This window comes from Periophthalmus magnuspinnatus, chromosome 16 (genome assembly GCF_009829125.3).
Source record: "Periophthalmus magnuspinnatus isolate fPerMag1 chromosome 16, fPerMag1.2.pri, whole genome shotgun sequence".
Lineage (NCBI taxonomy): Eukaryota > Metazoa > Chordata > Actinopteri > Gobiiformes > Gobiidae > Periophthalmus > Periophthalmus magnuspinnatus.
The window spans coordinates 7,878,128-7,898,594 of record NC_047141.1 but is presented as its reverse complement, the minus strand read 5'-3'; the positions used below and the strand labels follow the sequence as shown (position 1 = coordinate 7,898,594).

At 40.6% G+C, this 20,467-nt stretch overlaps 1 protein-coding gene across 1 annotated transcript in view; it reads left to right on the top strand.

The window, feature by feature from the left end:
* LOC117384122 (thrombospondin type-1 domain-containing protein 7A) overlaps positions 1-20,467 on the top strand; it is a 196,040-nt gene that overhangs the window by 129,377 nt on the left and 46,196 nt on the right. The window contains exons 18-22 of the mRNA XM_055227765.1: positions 9,383-9,561; positions 12,329-12,334; positions 12,416-12,549; positions 13,271-13,424; positions 19,496-19,637. Coding sequence (XP_055083740.1) covers positions 9,383-9,561; positions 12,329-12,334; positions 12,416-12,549; positions 13,271-13,424; positions 19,496-19,637 — 615 coding nt within the window. The remainder of the gene's footprint in view (positions 1-9,382; positions 9,562-12,328; positions 12,335-12,415; positions 12,550-13,270; positions 13,425-19,495; positions 19,638-20,467) is intronic.

Genomic DNA, 20,467 nt, shown 5'->3' with positions numbered 1-20,467 from the left:
ATTGATAGGAGCATCTTGCAGTTGATGGAGATTTGTGGGATGCACATCCAGGGCACGAAGCTCCCTGTCATGATCCGCACTGTCCGCTCCTGGTTTTACTCCTGTCCTGCTCCTTCCCTCCCTCACCTGCCAGATCTGGGCTGGTCTCCTGGCTCCTCCTGCGTGCACCTGCAGCACATCAGCGCAATCAACACACCCGCTGTGCATAAAAGGAGCTGGGAGAAGAGACTCAGCGCGGGATCATTGTCGTGTCACGTCTTTCCTGCCTGCGTTCTTGTCGCCCCTGTGTTCTTGTCGTGCTCCGGTCCTGGATGTCTCCTGCCTGCTCTGCCCTACGCCCGTCTGGTCTGCCTGTCGTCCTGTCATCCCTTCATGTCCCCGGTCCCTGTGTTTCCTGTGTTCCTGCTCACCTGCTCACCTCCGGATCACCCGCTGTTTGTACTTGTCCTATTATTACAATAAATCCTGTAAATATACCCCGAGTCTGCATCCTTTGGTCCGCTACACTCACCCGTTACGACACTCCCGTTCCACCACATCCCAAAGATGCTCTATCGGGTTGAGATCTGGTGACTGTGGGGCCATTGTAGTACAGTGAACTCATTGTCATGTTCAAGAAACCAATTTGAAATGATTCGAGCTTTATGACATGGTGCATTATCCTGCTGGAAGTAGCCATCAGAGGATGGGTACATGGTGGTCATGAAGGGATGGACATGGTCAGAAACAATGTTCAGGTAGCCCGTGGCATTTAAACGATGCCCAATTGGCACTAAGGGCCCTAAAGTGTGCCAAGAAAACATCCCCCACACCATTACACCACCACCACCAGCCTGCACAGTGGTAACAAGGCATGATGGATCCATGTTCTCATTCTGTTTACGCCAAATTCTGACTCTACCATTTGAATGTCTCAGCAGAAATCGAGACTCATCAGACCAGGCAACATTTTTCCAGTCTTCAACTGTCCAATTTTGGTGAGCTCGTGCAAATTGTAGCCTCTTTTTCCTATTTGTAGTGGAGATGAGTGGTACCCGGTGGGGTCTTCTGCTGTTGTAGCCCATCCGCCTCAAGGTTGTGCGTGTTGTGGCTTCACAAATGCTTTGCTGCATTCCTCGGTTGTAACGAGTGGTTATTTCAGTCAACGTTTCTCTTCTATCAGCTTGAATCACTCGGCCCATTCTCCTCTGACCTCTAGCATTAACAAGGCATTTTCTCCCACAGGACTGCCACATACTGGATGTTTTTCCCTTTTCACACCATTCTTTGTAAACCCTAGAAATGGTTGTGCGTTAAAATCCCAGTAACTGAGCAGATTGTGAAATACTCAGACCGGCCCGTCTGGCACCAACAACCACGCCACGCTCAAAATTGCTTAAATCACCTTTCTTTCCCATTCTGACATTCAGTTTGGAGTTCAGGAGATTGTCTTGACCAGGACCACACCCCTAAATGCATTGAAGCAACTGCCATGTGATTGGTTAGATAATTGCATTAAGGAGAAATTGAACAGGTGTTCCTAATAATCCTTTAGGTGAGTCCAGGGCCGGCCATATCTGTTTCGGTGCCCTAGACAAGATTTCAGACGGCGCCCCCCTGCCCCCACCCGCAGTAATAAATAGTCTAAAATTGGGTATTTGCCAGGACCTATGTAGGCAGTTGTCCATGAATTAGGGCCCCTGAATCAAATCCTGTATTGATTTTGTATCTGATAACTTTAAAGCAGGCCGGTGTGGGGTCCCTTCAGGGATTTTTTGAACAAAACTGTAATCTAGGGTAAATTAGATCAACAAATCCTCTTTTTTTTTACGCTAGTTTTTGTCTATTCATTATGACTGTAGGAATCCTCTCTCTAAGATTCAAAGGGGCACAGTGAAGTCTAAAGCGCTTTCCCTTTGACAAACTCAGAGCCAGTGCTGCGGACATCCTGCTGGAGCTGCTGATGTGACACAGACGTCACATTGTCAGGAGAAATGTCCCAGTGAGAACAATAAAGTCTACAAATAAAGTACAAGATAAAAATAACACAACACTCGCAACACGACCTGTCCAGAGCATGGCTTTATAGAATATATTGTACTATACTGTTGGAATCATAAGTTAAGGCGCATTTGCTTTAGGTTGGCAGTTCCCCTCTTCTTCCAGTGCATACTACTCTTGTGTCCTTGGGCAACACACCTCGCCCTGCTTGCCCCTGGTGCATGAACGGGTGAGTGGTCGAAAAGCCCTATATAAATCTGAAACTGCAGGCAAAGATCATCTCAGTTCTTGCCTCCTGAAAATGACAAAAACATGAGCACAGACACAGACTTCCACATGGAATACCTCGTTCGCTCAAATAACTCCAGTCAAATATTCATGTGACGCTCGTGTTGGTGTTTTAAGGAGACATCAACACACGGCCTCCCTCTCCCTGTCACCGCTCCCGTCTGTCTGCCGCTCGCGCGCCCTTCTCCCTCATCCAAAACACGCCAAGCAGAAGATCCAGGCGCTGTGAAATGACTGTGAAATACAAGACACAGACAGAAGCAGACTCCAGATCGGGGCTAATCGTGTGTGGGTGTGACTGGGGGGAAGACCAGGGGAGAGGAGAGGATTTTTTGGGATGTCTTTGTTTTGCTGGAAAACAAATGTAGCTTTAGGAGCAGAGCAGAGAACATCCCCTGAGGCTTGGCACGATACAAGGAGCTCTAAAGATACTGATGAAGTCTTTATCCTGTGATCCGGCACACGGCGGTGGTCTAAATGTGGTTTATGCTGTTCAAAACTAGTCAGAATGCGTATTACGTAACATGCAAATGATATTTATATTAAAGAGGGAGGGTATTTTACGTCAACACCTAAGACATGACATATTTAGATCAGCATTGGTTTGAAAACAACGTAACAAACAACGTATTGACATGTTTTTATAAGATTCGCTTCGTTTTTGACGTTCTGGGTCTCCCCTCCCTTTGCTCTCCGTGCTAAGTCACTCCTCCTTCAGAGCGCAATCATAGCACAACATCCCACTAATGAAACTACCGCACGTCGCATCAGGTTTATGAAGTTGTTGTGCGCAGTTTTGTATCATGTTTTTGTATATTTATGTAGAATTGTCGTGTGGGAGCATGGGTGATGTAGGCTTGTGGGCGGAGCATTGCACAGAATCACGTAGAATGTCGCACCATGAGATTTGGATATTGTTAAATGCCTAAAGATAATTCCCATTGCTGCTCTGTTGTCCCGTTAATAAAATGTCAAACGTAATAAACAAATGGATTCAAGTTTCTTCTTCTGTAAATTATTATTATTAACTAAAAATGTAACCTGGTTCTAGGAAACTGTGAAATTCTTTGGCATATTGTCCACTCTAAATCGTCAAACCAGCTATTTTAATATCATAATGAACACATTATTTCGCCCACCTCCTCTGTACAGCATAAACCTTAAAGGGAAAGGCAGCTGTTGTATCTGGGCAGGTTTTCTGTTTGGCCCATAAATATATACAGTATGTGTCGAGTATGAATCTTAACGCTCTGACCTTTATGGTGCCCCCATGTCCTCGCCCATATAAGGAGACAGCCTGAGGAGCGGGAGCGGGGCTTGGGTCAGAGGTGAGAGAGACCGCACATGTCCATCTGACCTTAGGCGATGTACTGACCCATATGAGAGCCACTACTGCACTACTGTACATCTTATAGAGTCATTTATGTGCATTTCTTGATTTTGATACGAAGGAATGGACTTAGTCAATACTGATTCCGATACCACAATAATAATAAAAAACTTTTATATCCCATGTGGCCTTATATCTGTGTAATCCCTCAGTCGTCCAGTAGGTTCCATAGTGGTCCATGGGTGTATACTAGTCTATGTGTCTTATACTTGTTCTGATACAGCTCAGGATCTTTCTAAATCTATTCAGGAAAGGTTCATTTCTGTCCTGTGAATGTGACTTTTTAGTATCGATACTTGCTGAAATTAGTATCTAGTATTGATGCAAGTTTTAGTATTGATTAGTATCTGATTTTCAATTTTTTTTGATGATCCTAGAAGCTAAAGACGAGAACTGTTTTTCCACACAGGGGAGAATTACATGACATTTCTTGAGGCAATTTTGACATTTTGAGATTTATCTTAATGCATGCATTTATTCAGACAATAGCGGATCTCTAAGTGTATTTGAGCTACATGCAAGTATAATGATTCCCAACATGTTTCTTCAACAACTGGTCTATGCTTGGCCTGAGCAATAACTGCTCAATGCTCATACAAATACACTGGAAGCCTGGCTGTGTCTTTGCTTGGACATTTTTATTTAAAGAGCCTGGACCTGATGATTTTTTCCCATGTATTTGAGCAAAATTGATCCAGTAAAGAGGTATTGTTTAAGTCGTTCTTGAAGATATGCCAGTTGCTAGTATTAGCATGATGTAAAAAGTGACCACTGCAAACCATTTCAAATAAAGTAGTTCTTTGTGTTGTTTTAAAGACTGTAAAAAACAGGTATAGTGGCTTTAATTTTTTATTTTATTTTATTTTTTTAATCAGAAAATACAACCATCAATATTATTATCCCTTTGTGAATAATTTCTTAAGGTTGATGGTCTGATCCTTGCTATCAAGTACATTTTTACATAGCACTTTTCCACCTCCAAGACACTCAAAGTTCTTTACATCAAAGAACCACTCATCCATTCACACACACATTCATACACCGGTGTATGCAGACACTGGGGACGAAGTGGGTTAAGTGTCTTGCCCAACAACAACAGCATTCATCTGTGGGAGCTGGAATCACACCGCCAACCTTAAGGCCAGTGGATCTGCCCGCTCAACCGCTTATGATGAGAGTGGGATTGCCATCGCTCAGATCAGTGGACACGCACTCCAACTGAGCCACTGTCGCCCCACTCCTTTCACTCTTTTCTTTCTATAGAAGTATCTTACCATGACTAATGACGGGTTTATACTAAATGCTAGCCGGGTGCGACGTAATGTGTGCGTGCTTTGAATACTTGTATATTTAGAGCAGTTTAAATCAAGACACACTGCCTTGCTCTGCACTAATTGCGATTTTTCAATGTCCTTTTGAGAGGCACTGGACCACAACATGGGTCAGTAATGCAAGTGAGATAGAACTGTTTTAAAGACTGTTCGGGAATAGCAATTTGCATGACGGCTAATTTCCCCTCCATGTCTGCAGCGGTGTGTTCTATTGATACCTCTCAGCTGATGTCATCGAAGTTCAATGGGGGGTTGTTGAAGCTAACTGGAGGAACTGCTCTGTCTGAAGCTGTGTTTCTCAAGTTAGACTTTAATCTAAGCTTTGTTTTAATACAGTCTTTCCTTAAACAACTGAACGGAAGCTACTTACGGTTAGCTGTAAGATAATGTCCAATGGGAGAGGAGACTCAAGAGTGTCAAAAACTTATCAAACATTTTAACACATTGTTTTCTGCAAATATAGCATTTTCAAAACAATAAAAGGTAACATGGTGATCTAAATATGTTATGTGTTAGTAGTTAATACCTCATAGATGTGTAATAGCCTCTTTTTAAACAAGTCCCATTCACATAACTCCAAATATTACAGTCACAAGCTAGCTACCATTTGCCAGCAGTTTTTTCAGGAGCTGGTGGTTGAAGGATGGGTCAAATGCAGAGGTTATGAGCAATACTGCATTTGGTGTGACCAGGGTAAACAGGATAAACTAATACAGATTTAAACTTGAGAACTAAAATAAGGCGATTTATGTGATCCACTTATGTGACACTGAACCAATCCTCTGAGCGGTGACAGTCTCGTGTTTACTCACACCAGCATAAGTCTGTCTGGAAGAAGAAGAAGAAGAAGAAGGGACATTAAGAAAAGTTTAGGAAACATATGAGCAACTTCTCCTCAAAAGTGCAGTTTTAAAACAGCTTAGCACGTAGCTTATTTCACTGGAATTAACTGTAGTTCCCCAATTTTTCCAATAACAATAATCAGATTTTGGCAGTCCATCAGAAATGTGCTTGTAAATGTCTTGGATGAGGTTAGTACTGTTTTGAGTATTACTTTTTCATGTATTCTTCTTAACTTTTGGATGTAATGCTTTTACTTTCTGTAAATCTTTAGCAATGGCACTGTACTTTTACATGAGTACAGTAGCTCTTTCAGTACTCTTACCACAACTGGTTAAAAGTGAAATAAAAAAGTCTATTTTGTATAGGTTGTTCCCTTTAAAGAAAACAGATTACACATTATCTGTATTGGTTTTGGCCTTTACATACGCTGCTTACCTTTGCTTTGGCATCTCATGTTTTAGAACTGCAAATAATGTCTACCTTCTGACAATTCTAGGAACTGAGGTTAGCACGCTATCTACCGACATTACCATTGAAAAAACAGCTAGCAACCTTTTCCAACTTGTTCACAGAAGTATACAGTTGTAATGTTTTCAAATGAGTGCTCAGAACGAGTTTGGTGATGATTTATGGACTTAAAAACAGAGCAGGAGACGTCACGATTTTTACCTGCGACGTAACAACCTGGGAAATTCAAAACTGCATGTTTTTGAGCGCTTAGAGGGAATGGATGAACTAAACAGGATCCATCAAACAAGTGTGAATGAAGCATAATACAACTCTAGGTATGTTTTTGATGATTACAGGTCCTATATTACGCAAAATTGCTTCCTGTGAGCTTTTAATCATGTTATAATGATGTTACTTCACAAAAACATACCTGGAGTTGTTTTGTTTCATTCACACATATTTGAGTAATCCTGCATTATTAGTCTGTCTACATCTCCAAGGCTCAAAATGCTCTGTTCCACCTTATTATGTCATGTTTTTTTAAGTTAATACAGGTCCTTTAATGTTCAAAAAAGTGTATTGTCCATAATAAGTCCCCTTTAAACAGCTTTTGGCTTGTATGTCTCAAAGTGGTGCCAACAAAACCAAACATTCCCGTAAATATTCCCATCATTTTCCTGATTCGGGGCCAGCTCTTGTTCTGTCATTGTAAAAGCCTGTCCTCATCCGTCACACTGCGCGCCGCTGCCTCTAAAGGACAGGAGGGGACTGGGAGGTGATTATCGCAGGAGACTTTAGCGCCTCATTCACCTCGTCCATCTCGTTCACACATACAGGCTGTGGGCTTGATTAACCTCTCTAATTATCTCAGTCACTAAATCGATGTTTTGTTCTTGCACCTATATGACCGTGTTTGCGTCTTAATGGAATTGCAAGTAAGATTTTGGTGTTAAAGTGGAACTAAACACTAAATCAATGTGGAGTTTTTGCTATTAAACTGTGTATGTGGTGTTTTAATAGCGTTGTTTACTGTTTCTAGTCCACTTTGGTTATTTTTTTTAATGCAAACTAGGTACATTTTAGTGTTTGCTTCCTCCATTTGCCACTGGAATTTCTAGTAGTTGGTGACATCACAAAAGACTGCCCTGATTACAGCCAGCAGGGGCGGAGTGTTTGTACCTGTTAGACCAATCACACTGTTCTTATAAACTCAAACCCCACCCCTGCTCCTCCCTCACTTCCCCCTTTAGTCCTCCAGGCACCGCCCAGTTTAGCAGCTCTATCTGAAATGCTGTTGTGGGCAGAGTTTAGATGTTTAGCTGCACTTTAAATAAAAAATAAAAAAAACGTAACCTGTGTCCCCTAGATATGAGGTAAACGTGTTCAAAATCAGAACATATTTATACTCAACATGTATGAACGGCAAATAAAACCTCTTCAGGCATGTTTTTGATGAGGGAAAATCGTTATAACATGGTAGAAATGACTAATTCTAGCTCTGGTGCCTATGCTGTAAAACAAAATGCAACGAAACCACAGTAGCCTACAGTATAAACATTATGGAGCGTCTGTCTTTTCCAGCCAGCTTAGATCTAGACCCTTAGAGGAACAGTGAGAGTAGCCGAGAGTGCCTGCTGACAGTAAATCTATAGAGTCAGATGCCCTGTCAGTCGCACTAATGCTTTGTCCTCCAGTCCAGCACTCCTGCACCTGACATGTACAACTGGGCTCTAAGGAATTCTACAGAAACTCAAAAGTGTAGTCGCCTCTTTTCAACCGAACAACTGAAAATAATGAATAGCTACTCCAGAGCTGTGTGTTGGATGTTTTGACTGGTTTAAAGGTACATTATGTAACCTGCTTGTCCCTATGGAGATGTTATTGATTTGCCTGGAATGCTCCACGGTGCAAAACATCTATCCAGATGAAGTGACAGGTCAGATCTGTGGTGACAGGACCCTGCTCACAATAAGAGTCAAGCTATCTTTGAATTACGTTTGAATAAATGCAAAAATATGTTTACTGCCAGTCTGTGTGGGACGTTCCAGTCAAAGAAATAACATCTCCATGTAGACATCACAAAGTTATGTAATGTACCTTTAATGCAGTGCCTGTGGTCAATATTTATCATAATTTTACATCAGTTAAGTGGCGGTTTGTGGCAGAAAGTTGACAAGAGAAATGCAAAAATACAGGAAGCATCACTGAGTTATAAAACATATACCTCTACCGATGTCATCAACACGAAAACTTTACAGAAAAGGAAGGCATTTTCAACTTAAACAGAATAATCTTAACTATATTTTCGTGAAATGAGTAGCCTAATCATATGCACTAATGAACCTTTAAGAAGACATATTGTGCTTGTGTCTACTATATAGCCGTAATCTGACACCTCTGGATCAATATGTTATAATTTGTACATTTTAAATTGCAATATTCATCCAAAACAATTTAATAAAGATGACGTGACCACAAACATCATCACAACAAAGAGCTGTGCAGCGGTCGGTCCCTCTATCAGTCACTCAGTAGCAGATTTATTTCATTTGTACGAAAATGACTATGGCATGCTACCGAATCCTACGTATATTACCGACTAAAAATATAAAATCTGACAATGAAGAAAGTACAGAGCAGTGGGTGGCAGTAGTGTTTGCCTACTGATCTGAAGGCTGGTGGTTCAAGTCCCACTCGACATAAAAAACATCATTGGTAGAGTGGTAGAGTGGTCAGATGCACTGTCAGCTCTCACAGGTGACACTTAACCCGCCTCGCCCCAGAGTCTGCGTACAATGGTGTATGAATGTGTGAATGAGTAGTTCCTTGATGTAAAGCGCTTCGAGTGCCTTGAAGGTGGAAAAGCGCTATATAAATATGTGACCATTTACCATTTGCAGTGCGTGTGTAACGGTGGTGATGAAAACAGGAGTTGAACAGGAGCAATGACTTCTTGAATGCAGGAAAATAAAGATTACTCAAATATGCATGAATCGCATTAAACACAAATTCGAGAGGGTATATGCAAATGGAACTATAAAAATCAATTTTTGCGGACTAGCTCTGCTTTAACTGCGTCCCTTCTTGTGTTGTGTTTCAGGCTACATCGAGGAGGCGTGCATCATCCCGTGCCCGTCTGACTGTAAGCTGAGCGAGTGGTCCAACTGGTCGCGCTGCAGTAAGTCTTGTGGCAGCGGGGTCAAAGTGCGCTCCAAGTGGCTCAGAGAGAAGCCCTACAACGGGGGAAGACCCTGCCCCAAGCTGGACCACATCAACCAGGTGCGGCACGACACACTCGCAGGGTTTTATATAATATAAGTTTGTGCAATGTATACCGCCAAACAACACTTTTCAAAATCTTCATGTGATTTGACCATGAATTTAATCAACTCTAATATTTTGCCTTTTGATTTTAACATGTACATTTCTCTAGAAGGCTTCAGAATTCAGAATGAGAGTGTGAGCGACAGTAGGTCAGTTGGTAGAGGGTATATCCACTGACCTACAGGTTGACGGTGCAATTCCAGCTCCCACAGATGAATACAGTCTTTGTCCAGTGTCTGTGTGCACTGGTGTATTAATGTCCCCCTCTTTTAGACAGAAGTATCCTAAAATCAACATGAACGTGTAAGAATTGCTTTATGTGCGAAAGTAGAACATTGTAATTTTAGTCTGTGGCATTTTGGTTGTTCCTGATCGCAGCTAGATTTGTGTGAGTCCCTCTTGAACTGAGCTAGAATCTTTAAAGGCCAAGCACCTTAATCACTGTAAAAATAGCTGCTTGGTTCACAAAGTTTATCTAGCCTATTCCATGTTTTTGTTTCCACGTGCTTGTTATTGCTTTGCATGAAAAGTTCCACAGTGTAAATCCAGGGGGACAAGAGGGTGACCCCAACAAGCCAAGTTACAGGGTTAGGGTTGTCATTGCAAATCTTACACTATTTGATATTAAAACTAGTATCGAGACTAGATACTCATTCAAATATCTTTAGAATGACCTAGAGCTGTATCAGAACAAGTATAAGACAGATGAACTACTATACACCCATGGACCACTATGGAACCTACGACTGAGGGAGTACACAGATATAAGGCCGCATATAAAAGAAAGTACTATGATTTAATGTTGAAAATCTCATTCTATTGACTAAAGAAAGAGTTTTTAATTATTGTCATGGTCTTGGAACCGGAATCGAGTATCAAGTCGGTCCTTTAGTATCAGAATTGAGTTTGAAAGTTTAGTATCATGACAACACTAGTTACATGCCAGATCTGTGAAAAGTCAATAGTAACAATGCATTATTTTCAAGGTCTTTTCATGTAATAAATACATGTGTAATTGAATAAATGCAAGATTTGTAAGTTTTATGCCATACTGTCAAATATTCCAAGCAAAGCGACATATCCACAGATGAGTGACTCTACCCCCTAAAGAGTGACATACTGCACCTTTCATATCTTCATCTTATCATGAAAAAGCACATGTTTATTTTTACAAGTGAATATAGTGGAAAATCATAAGGTCTCCATGCAGTATCCATGACAACGGCACTTATTTCTTGCTTTGCTGTCATTTAATTATCTCCAATTCTCTCTTTCAGTGTTTTGGTGTCCTTATAATATATATAACTATGTTGACATCACAACTTTAAAAACTGTCAAATCTGTACTTTATGTGTATAATTAAACCTCTAATGCACATGTCATATTAAACTCTAGGATGGAACTTTAAAACTAAAGGTACACACTGACATTGCGTATGAAGCCAAGACACTTAAAGCTACTTTTTCTTTTTGATTTGTAGGTTTTGGGATCATTTACTTTTTCGATATTTTAAGGTTCACTATGTCATTTTTCTGCTGAAACATTTCAGATGATATGGCTTTGCTATAACCCCCACAAATGACTTCTTCCTCACTACTTGGTTTTGTTTGTCCTGCCCTTGTCTTGTGTTAAACTATAGTGAAGCATCTTACTGTGTTATCATGAAAAGTGTTATATAAAACCACTGTATTATTATTATTTGCTTGGGATGTTCCACAGTATAACAATAAGCTCATCTTTATTTAATTTTGCGTGCTTTAATCTTACTGTGGGTGGGCTTCCCTCTCCATAGGTCTGAAATGCAACTTGGCCTGGTTGTTTCCATGGAGATAAACACATTAAATGCATGGAAAGTGACATAGTTAAAGTTACACGTTAAATGCATGGACTACTTCTGTTTTTGCACAGGGATTTGTCCATATTTAATCCCTAGTTTAATTTTTAACCATAGACTGTATATAGAAGCGGACTAAGAGACACCATGTTTCTCTCCAGCCAACTGAAGCCAATCGAGGCTAGCAGTTATAGTGGCTAATCTGGAGCTGAGTATCACATGTGGATTTTTGAGTTCCCGTTTCATGGCAACCAAAGAACATGTAGATCAGGAGTGAGCTTGTTGAAACACAGTTGGTTTGGCGGGTGCTTTGCAATGAGCCATGATGATAACTGTCGATCAAACCTGTTGCTGAAGCTAGCTGGAGCGGACCTCGGGGAACGAAGATGTTTATGTGTTGATTTGTAGACAAAATATAAAAATAAAAACACCAGGAACACCTTCCTATTCAGAATGGGGTACCGAGGAGGTTAGCTATGTCCACGTATGGTTTTAACTCCCCAAAAATAAGCTGAAAAAAGAGGTACATTCAGGGGTGTATCACAAATGATCTTGATGGGCCTGCCCTACATGTTTCTAATGAAAAACACACATTACAGACTTTGTGAGGGGCCCCTCCTGCACTGGGCCCTGGGAAAACAGCACCATTTACCCCCCCAGTCTGACGCCCGTGGGTACATTTTTGTGTGTAATCCCACATTTTGCTCTATCCAAATGCAGTCTTTTATCTTATTTATTTATTTTACACACAAATGCTTTATTCTTCCTAAATGACGGTATATTAGTAATCTACAAATAGTTTAAAAGTTTACATTTTACAGATGTTTCACCTTCATATCTTTTTCCTTCCTGCTCTATATCTGCTTCCTGGATACATCATGTGACCAGGCTCAGGTAAGAATGGCACAGTTGATAAAGTCCTCATATTAATGGTTATGGGTTTTGTTTTGACCCGGGTCCTGGTCTTCTCCTCAGGTGTATGAGATGGTGCCGTGTCAGAGCGACTGTGGTCAGTATGTGTGGGTGGCTGAGCCCTGGAGCGTCTGGAAGGTCAGCAACGTGGATCTAAAGGAGAACTGTGGAGAGGGGGTCCAGACCAGGAAGGTCCGGTAAGTCCAACACTGTTGCATATAATGAGATGGGAATTAACTAAATAACAGTTTTTTCATCAGACACTATGGTATTTGGTGAAGATACAACTCTATGTATTTATTCTGACTTTAATATTTTGAATTAAACACATTTTAACCATAAAATCATAATCAGCTTTTTGGCTACTAACTCTCCATCCCCTCACCTTCTCCTCTCACTCTCCTCTTTAGTCCACCAGACCCCCCCTCCTCCCCCTTACTCTCCCCTTTAGTTCTTCAGACGCTGCCCCTCCCCCCTCCCCCTCGCCTTTTAATGCTCCGGACCCCGCTCCTCCTTCCTCCTTGCTCTCCCCTTCAGTATTCCAGACCCCGCCCCTCCTCTCTCTCACTCTCCCTCCTCCAGACCCTCCTCCTCCCTCTTTCTCCCCTTTGGTCCTCCAGACCCTCCTTCTCCCTCCTTCTCCCTTTTAGTCCTCCAAAACCTCCCCCCGCTCTCCCCTCACTCTCCCCTTTAGTCCTCCAGACCCTTCTTCTCCCTCACTCTCCCCTTTAGTCCTCCACACCTCACCTCCTTCTCTCTCCCTTTAGTCCATCAGTCTTCGCCCTAATCCCTGAACATTTGAGCGATTATTTTATTTGCATTATAACTACAAACATACACATTTGGGAATATATATCTTTTCACACACTATTATTACTACCATTTTATTTTTGACCATTTCTGACCCTCTCCGTCCAGCTGCATGCTGAACACCATCGACGGCCCTTCGGAGGCAGTGGACGACTACCTGTGTGACCCCGAGGAGATGCCGCTGGGGGCCCGAGAGAGCCGGCTGCCTTGTCCCGAAGACTGTGTGCTCAACGACTGGGGCCCCTGGAGCCAGTGCAGCCTGGTGAGGGAGCTCTGGCACTGCATACACCTAAAGACTGCACACTCAACCAGCTAGTGTCCAGCCCACAGAAGGGGGGCTTATTCAGACTAAGTACAACCTCAGGGCTCCATAGGGAATGTAACCAAGGAATACATAAGGAGAACTGTCTGTGTAATCACTCATCCAGGTAGGTCCATGGCAAAGAAGATTGAATTCTGTCAAATGGAAAAAGTTATTATTTTTTTGAGCCAGTTTTTTATTAGATTATGCATCATAACTGAAGAAGCTACTTGGATGAGTGGCCAGATGTATTCACTTTTAGGAGATTTGGGGTAGACAGCTACTACATGGTTCTCATCCAATAATGTGCCTGATTAGTTAAAAATATACAGTATCCTTGGCAGTTGTTCCGCCATGGTTCTTATCCAACAAAAATATCGTTTTTCACAGGTTTTTCCACCTTACATTTATTTAATTACAAGAATAAGCTACTCGTTGTGGTGTCACCTTCTTCCATGTTGATAGATAAGATATTCTTATCTTATATATCTTATATTACAACTAAAATCTGCATTTTAACTATTTTAATTTTAGCTGCTCCTATTTGTATTAAATATTATTGGACTATAGAATGTTGTGATGTCATCTTAAACCCAACAATACTGTGAACAACTGTGGGCAATGCAATAAAAACTCTATGGAGACAAACATATAGTGAACTTTTAATACACATTCAGCTAATGTATAATCATTTCTGTAGTGGCACATTTTTGAGAGTCAAATTCTTCTCAGTTATTATTATATGGAAGAATGTAAACTTCACTGAATGGCCCCCAAACCGATAACTTACTTCGGGCCACCTTTAGGCTATAACCGGCCCTGTATTTTGGCAGCCGTTTCCCTCTATTATCTCTCCACACTTCCCCCCCGAGATGTTCCTCAGGTCTTTCTCCTGTCATCCGTGTTCTGCTCAGACTTCACTGTGTAGATGAAAATATCAAATGTACCATGAGAGGAAGCGGATGGGCCAAAATACACTCCATTACATGTGGATTAGTCTTGACTGAGCAGGAAGAGAAGACAAAATTCAACTTTATATTCGGCTTATGCTCCATTTTAAAGAGTGGGTATTACACTTCTGTGAGGGACTAACTGCTAATACATATTTAGATCTCCATGTTACCCTTTATTGTTTAGAAAATGCTATATTCACCCAAAACAACATATTGACATGTTAAATAAGTTTCATTTTCATTTTTGATGTTCTGAGTCCCTCCTTATTTTGTTCCCCGCCCTCACTCCTACTTCAGAGCACTATCATAATTGTGCATTTCGGCTAATGAAACTACTGCACATTATATCAGGTTTGTGAAGTTGTAGAGTATTGTTTGTACCATGCTTTTGTATATTTATTGTATACAGTTTGCCATAAAACTGTCTGGCATTGATTTCATTACAGGTGTTTTTATTGCTCAAAAATACCTTGGAAAACTTGCATTGTTATTGTGAGCGGGGTCGACTTTTCCACAGATCTGACCTGTATTTGACCTTTGCGTCACCTGCTCGTTTCCTTGGATTTAAGGCAAAGTAATAACATCTCCATAAAGACAAGCAGGTGGCAGACCATGCTCCAGAGAAGTTACAAAGTCCGCATTTCAATCCAAGTAGCTAAGAATATTTGTTAAAATGAAAGAAAAGAATACGGTGTGAAGTGTCTTGCTCATAGACACAACAATATTTTCCCTCATATCTTAGACTTTTTGGGCAAACAGACATATTTCATTTCTGATTACCGTATTTTCCAGACTATAAGTCACGCTTTTTTCATAGTTTGGCGGTGCGACATATACTCAGATGTGATTTATATGTGAAATATGTGTATTTTCTTAATTATTATGCATTTTTTTGGCTGGTGCAACTTATACTCCTGAAAGTACAGTAATATAAATAATAAACCACAACATGATAATGAAAATGTTGAATCCAACACACAATATGCAATGAATCGCAATGAGTACCAATACTGAAAGAGGGCTATTATGCAAAATCAGCAGTTTGGAGCTTTCTACCATGTTATAAGAAGTTTTAGATGTCATCCTTGTATGTTTGAGTAATCTAGCGATCTCTATTCAGACCCTCCTTATGGTTAGCAGTACAATCCTGTCCACAAGCCTACGTCACCCACGCTCCCACATGAATTTCCCTAAATATACAAACACAGAATACACTACAACTTCACAAACCTGATGCGATGTGCAGTAGTTTCAATGCCTGATTGTGTTGTGATATTGCTCTGAAGGGGGAGAGACTTAGCAAAGAGAGGAAAGAGAGGGAGGAGGACTCTTAACAGTAGCATGGTGATCTAAATGTGTTGTGTGTTTCCTGTTTAAATAATATAATGCAGAAGTCAAAGGTCTGATGTACTAATGTAACTTGTAACACTGCGCATTAGATCGAGAAAAGCTTATAGCAGCCAGTCTTGATTCAGAATATACAAGTGCTGTGTGGGCATTTCAGGAGCTCGTAAAACCAGTGGAAATATGGAGTTATCATAATGTGACAGAAATATGGCCAGAGGAAGAATCTCTCCTGATGTGGTGTGATGCAGCAGACAAGGTCACACTGCACAAGTTATTTGACGCACTATACGGGCAATGATTCTACTTTACAACAGCTCCCACACTGAAGGCTTTAGCGGAGCCGGTGCAGAAATAAACACTGTCCCATTCATTTAACAAGGCAGCGGAATAACAACATGGATTTAGATGTTTATAGACTGCACAAATAAATGGTTGTTGTTGTTGTTTATGTACATTAAAAGTCCTATATTACACAAAATGGACTCTTGTGAGCTTTAAGACACGCTAGAATTGTCATAACATACCTAGAGTTGAGTTTTGTTTCATTCACACGTTTGAGTAATCATTTGTTATTAGTTTGTCTACATCACAAGCTCAAAATGCTCTGTTCCACCTTGTGATGTCATGAAGTGTAAGTTTTCATGTTAACAGCTCCTTTTACCTTTAGTTCAGTAGAGATTGGCAATTCCAGGGCTGAAATTATCCGAATGATTCTAGTGAAGGTGTACGGAGTTTAAAAACACAGTGGAGCACTTCCTGTATCACCACATGACATCACAAGGTGGAACAGAGCATTTCCTGTTTGAGAAAAGAACTTTTAAATGTGCAGGGTTTGTGTGTTAAACTTTGTGAATGAAACAAAACACAACTCCAGGTCTGTTTGTGATGAGGAAACAACATTATAGCATAGATCAGAAAATAGCGTAACATGGGCCCTTTAAAACAGTTTATGTACTGCAGCTTCATTTTCAAGTAATACATAATTTGAAATTAAGTGTCAAGTGGCCATGCGTTTCAGAATTATGAAAAACTAGACCATTGTCATAGCGATTAAAATTTTAAAACAAAATGTAATCTTTTTGAATGTGAAAAGGACTTCAAAATGTTGCATATAACAAGAAGCTAAAACCCATTACAATAGCAATTCCCCAGCATAATGTTAAAGTCAGAAATTTTAATGATGTCGCTATTAGCTTTTATGGTAATATATGACACAAATTTATTCCTTAAATACAGTGGCTAATTCCAACCAGGGGTCTCCCAAGGATTCCTCCAATGTGAGGCATGAAAACTTAATGGAGAAAGTCCAGAGACTCCTTCATATATAGAGGAGCAGCGACTCTACAACGAGCACTGGGAACATACAGGGACCTTATCAGAGATCCCTGCTCCGTACTCCCATGTTTAACCGTGTTACACCACAATTTGAGAAGAAAGATGAGTTACTTTATACCCAATTTTTGAACCATGAGTGAAGAGCATGTTTCAGTTCAAACTGTTAGCCCCGCCCATTTGTTCCCTCTGTCACTCTGACTACAATGTGCCTGACTGGACAAAAAATATAGTATTCTTGCTAGTTGTTTATATATGGTCCTCATCCAGATATCTATCCGATACCAATACCAATGAGTTTTGTATTAAATTACATTGAATCCACTCTACTATAAATAATTAAACCATGGCATCATTATCTTTGCTCCAACTCAGCTTGAACTGATCTAAAAATTTAATATATGTCTAATAAAGGTACAATACATAACTTTTTAACCAAACAAACGTTCACTAAATTGTCTTTCTCTGTTGTTGCTATGAGGCAAATGAGATTATAACATGCACACGTTTTCAAAAGTTTGCACATGTGACAAAGAAATGGCTAATGGCTAAATGATAAATATCAACGCAAGTTTGCGCCATTAGTGAAAGAAAGAGTATTTGTGTATCTGAAATTGAGTGATTGTGTGTGTCTGTGTGTAAATACATTGGTTGTATGTGTGTCTGTGTGTTTGTGTGTGAACTTGACTTTTTAGAAATTGCGTATTAGAGGGGTGAGATGTGTTGTATTAGATGTATGTACCATATGTTTAAAGGTCTTTCATCCACCTACATCAAACTGTTACTCTTACTCAACATCAGCCTGTCCAGGGACTAAACGTGGAAACTAGTATTTTTGCTATACTATAACCTGGTACCAAACACCTTACTTGTTTTTTTAAGGGTCAATGTATTGTTCTGCACTGTCCCTGTCCAAGTAAAAGTATACCATACCATACCATACCATACAACTAAATCTCCATGGGGAATATTCTGAAGTATGGTTTTAACTTTCTGTTTCCATGGAATCATGCAGTTTCAAATTTAACAACATTTTTATGAAAAAGGAAATGTACAAGTATTGATTTTTTTTGGCAAAATAATTGATACTTTTTAGTACTTCAGTCAGTATCGATATATCAATATGTGGTACTGATCGATCTATCATTAGATTTTACAACATACTGCATGATAATAACTGTGTTTACCAAATTTAGTAATGTATCCAGGCCCTTTAACGTTGTATTTGTTCACATCGCCATCATTTTGTGTCATAATCCCTGTCCACCATCTTTCCCTCTCATCCCTCACTGCACCATCTGTGAAAAACCTTGGATCGCTTGTGCCCTCTCAGCATCACTACAGCTACAGCTAATCACACCCTATTCACTCCCTCCGCACGCCGCCTTCCCACAATCCCCCTCTCCACCGGGATCTGCTCCTCCTGTGTGTGTGGGAGGGCATCATGTTTAATGGATGAGCCCGCTGATAGACTTATGCATAGGACAGTGCACTCCCCCCCCGGGCTCCTCTCCTCCAGCTTGGGACAGTACGCAGATGAGCGGAGGGGATTCGGGGAAAGATAAAAAAATTAAGTTGAGAAATTGCCTGGGAGCAAACGTGTGGAAAATGTGCTGACTTTCAAACTGTGTCCACTTAGCAGAGCGGCCTATCCTAGGAAGTTTTACATACTGCTAACATCACAACTCAGGATCAGTCAGGTGGGGTTTCTTAAAGGAGACATTATATGCAAAATCGACTTTTCAGAGCTTTTAACCATGTTACAAAGTTGTATTTAGCGTGATTTGTGCATGTTTTACTAATCTTTATTCTCCTATATTCAAGACATCATTACTCTACCCCCGTTTTTCTCTGCGCTGTGCTTACTTTGTTCTCCAATTTTAATTTATTATTTATTATTTATTATTTTTAAGTGGGCCGAAACAACTAAACACCACACCTACAAGCACATTTCAAATACAGATGCTAAACTGGGCAGGACTAAATGGGAGCATGAGAGAAGAGGAGGGGCGGGGCCTAGAGGTATAAGAAACAGTGTGTTTAGTCTAACAGGTATCCACATCTCAAACTATGTCCCGGCAGCAAGGTGTTTGTAATCTCAAACACATAGCTGTAATTAGGGCAGTCCTATGTAATGTCAGCGACTACTTGAAACTGGGCAGCACATACTTAAATGTTAGGTGTGTATACTTGGCGCTAAAATTGCCAAAAAGTGACTAGGAACAGTAGATGGTGCAATTAAAACACCATATACAGGAGTGAAAATAGTAGATTTAGTGTTTAGTTGCACTGTATGTAGGTCAAATGTAGGATTCTGCAGCGTCCCGAAGACATTTTAGCACAAATCTTTAAAAATCCATTCTAAGTATCTAAGTATTATGTTGCTCTGATGTTTTACAGCCGTGCACCCGGACGCGGTTTCGAGAGCGGACGGCGTATGTTCTCCGTTCACCCAGCGTGGGGCGCCAGTGTCCCAACACCACAGACAGAGAGCCCTGCAGCCTCAACCTCAACTGCTTCAACTACTTCTACAACATCACAGGTAAAGTACAAATACTGCATTACAGGTCAGTCACAGAACTTCTACTGCATCAGAAAGTACTTTTACTACACCATAGGTCAGTTTATGTTCTGTTACTACATCGCAGGTCAGTCAGAGTACTTCTACTACATCACAAAGTACTTTTACTACATCACAGGTCTGTCAGATTACTTCTACTACATCACTAACTACTTTTACTACATCACAGGTCTGTCAGAGTACTTCTACTACATCACAAAGTACTTTTTCTACATCACAGGTCTGTCAGAGTACTTCTACTACATCACAAAGTACTTTTACTACATCACAGGTCTGTCAGATTACTTCTACTACATCACTAACTACTTTTACTACATCACAGGTCTGTCAGAGTACTTCTACTACATCACAAAGTACTTTTACTACATCACAGGTCTGTCAGATTACTTCTACTACATCACTAACTACTTTTACTACATCACAGGTCTGTCAGAGTACTTCTACTACATCACAAAGTACTTTTTCTACATCACAGGTCTGTCATAGTACTTCTACTACATCACAAAGTACTTTTTCTACATCACAGGTCAGCCAGAGTACTTTTATTACATTACCGGTCAGTTTAAGTACTTTTACTACATCACAGGTCTGTCAGATTACTTTTACTACATCACAGGCCAGTTAGAGTACTTCTACTACATCACAGGTCAGTTTAAGTACTTCACAGCTCAGTCAGGGTACTTGGGTACTGTATCACTTGACGGTGGATGTGTAGCAAGCACTCATGTTTCACACAAAGAAGATTCTGGGTTTGCTCCTCGTGTCGCCTGGGTCTTTTTGTGCTCCGTTTG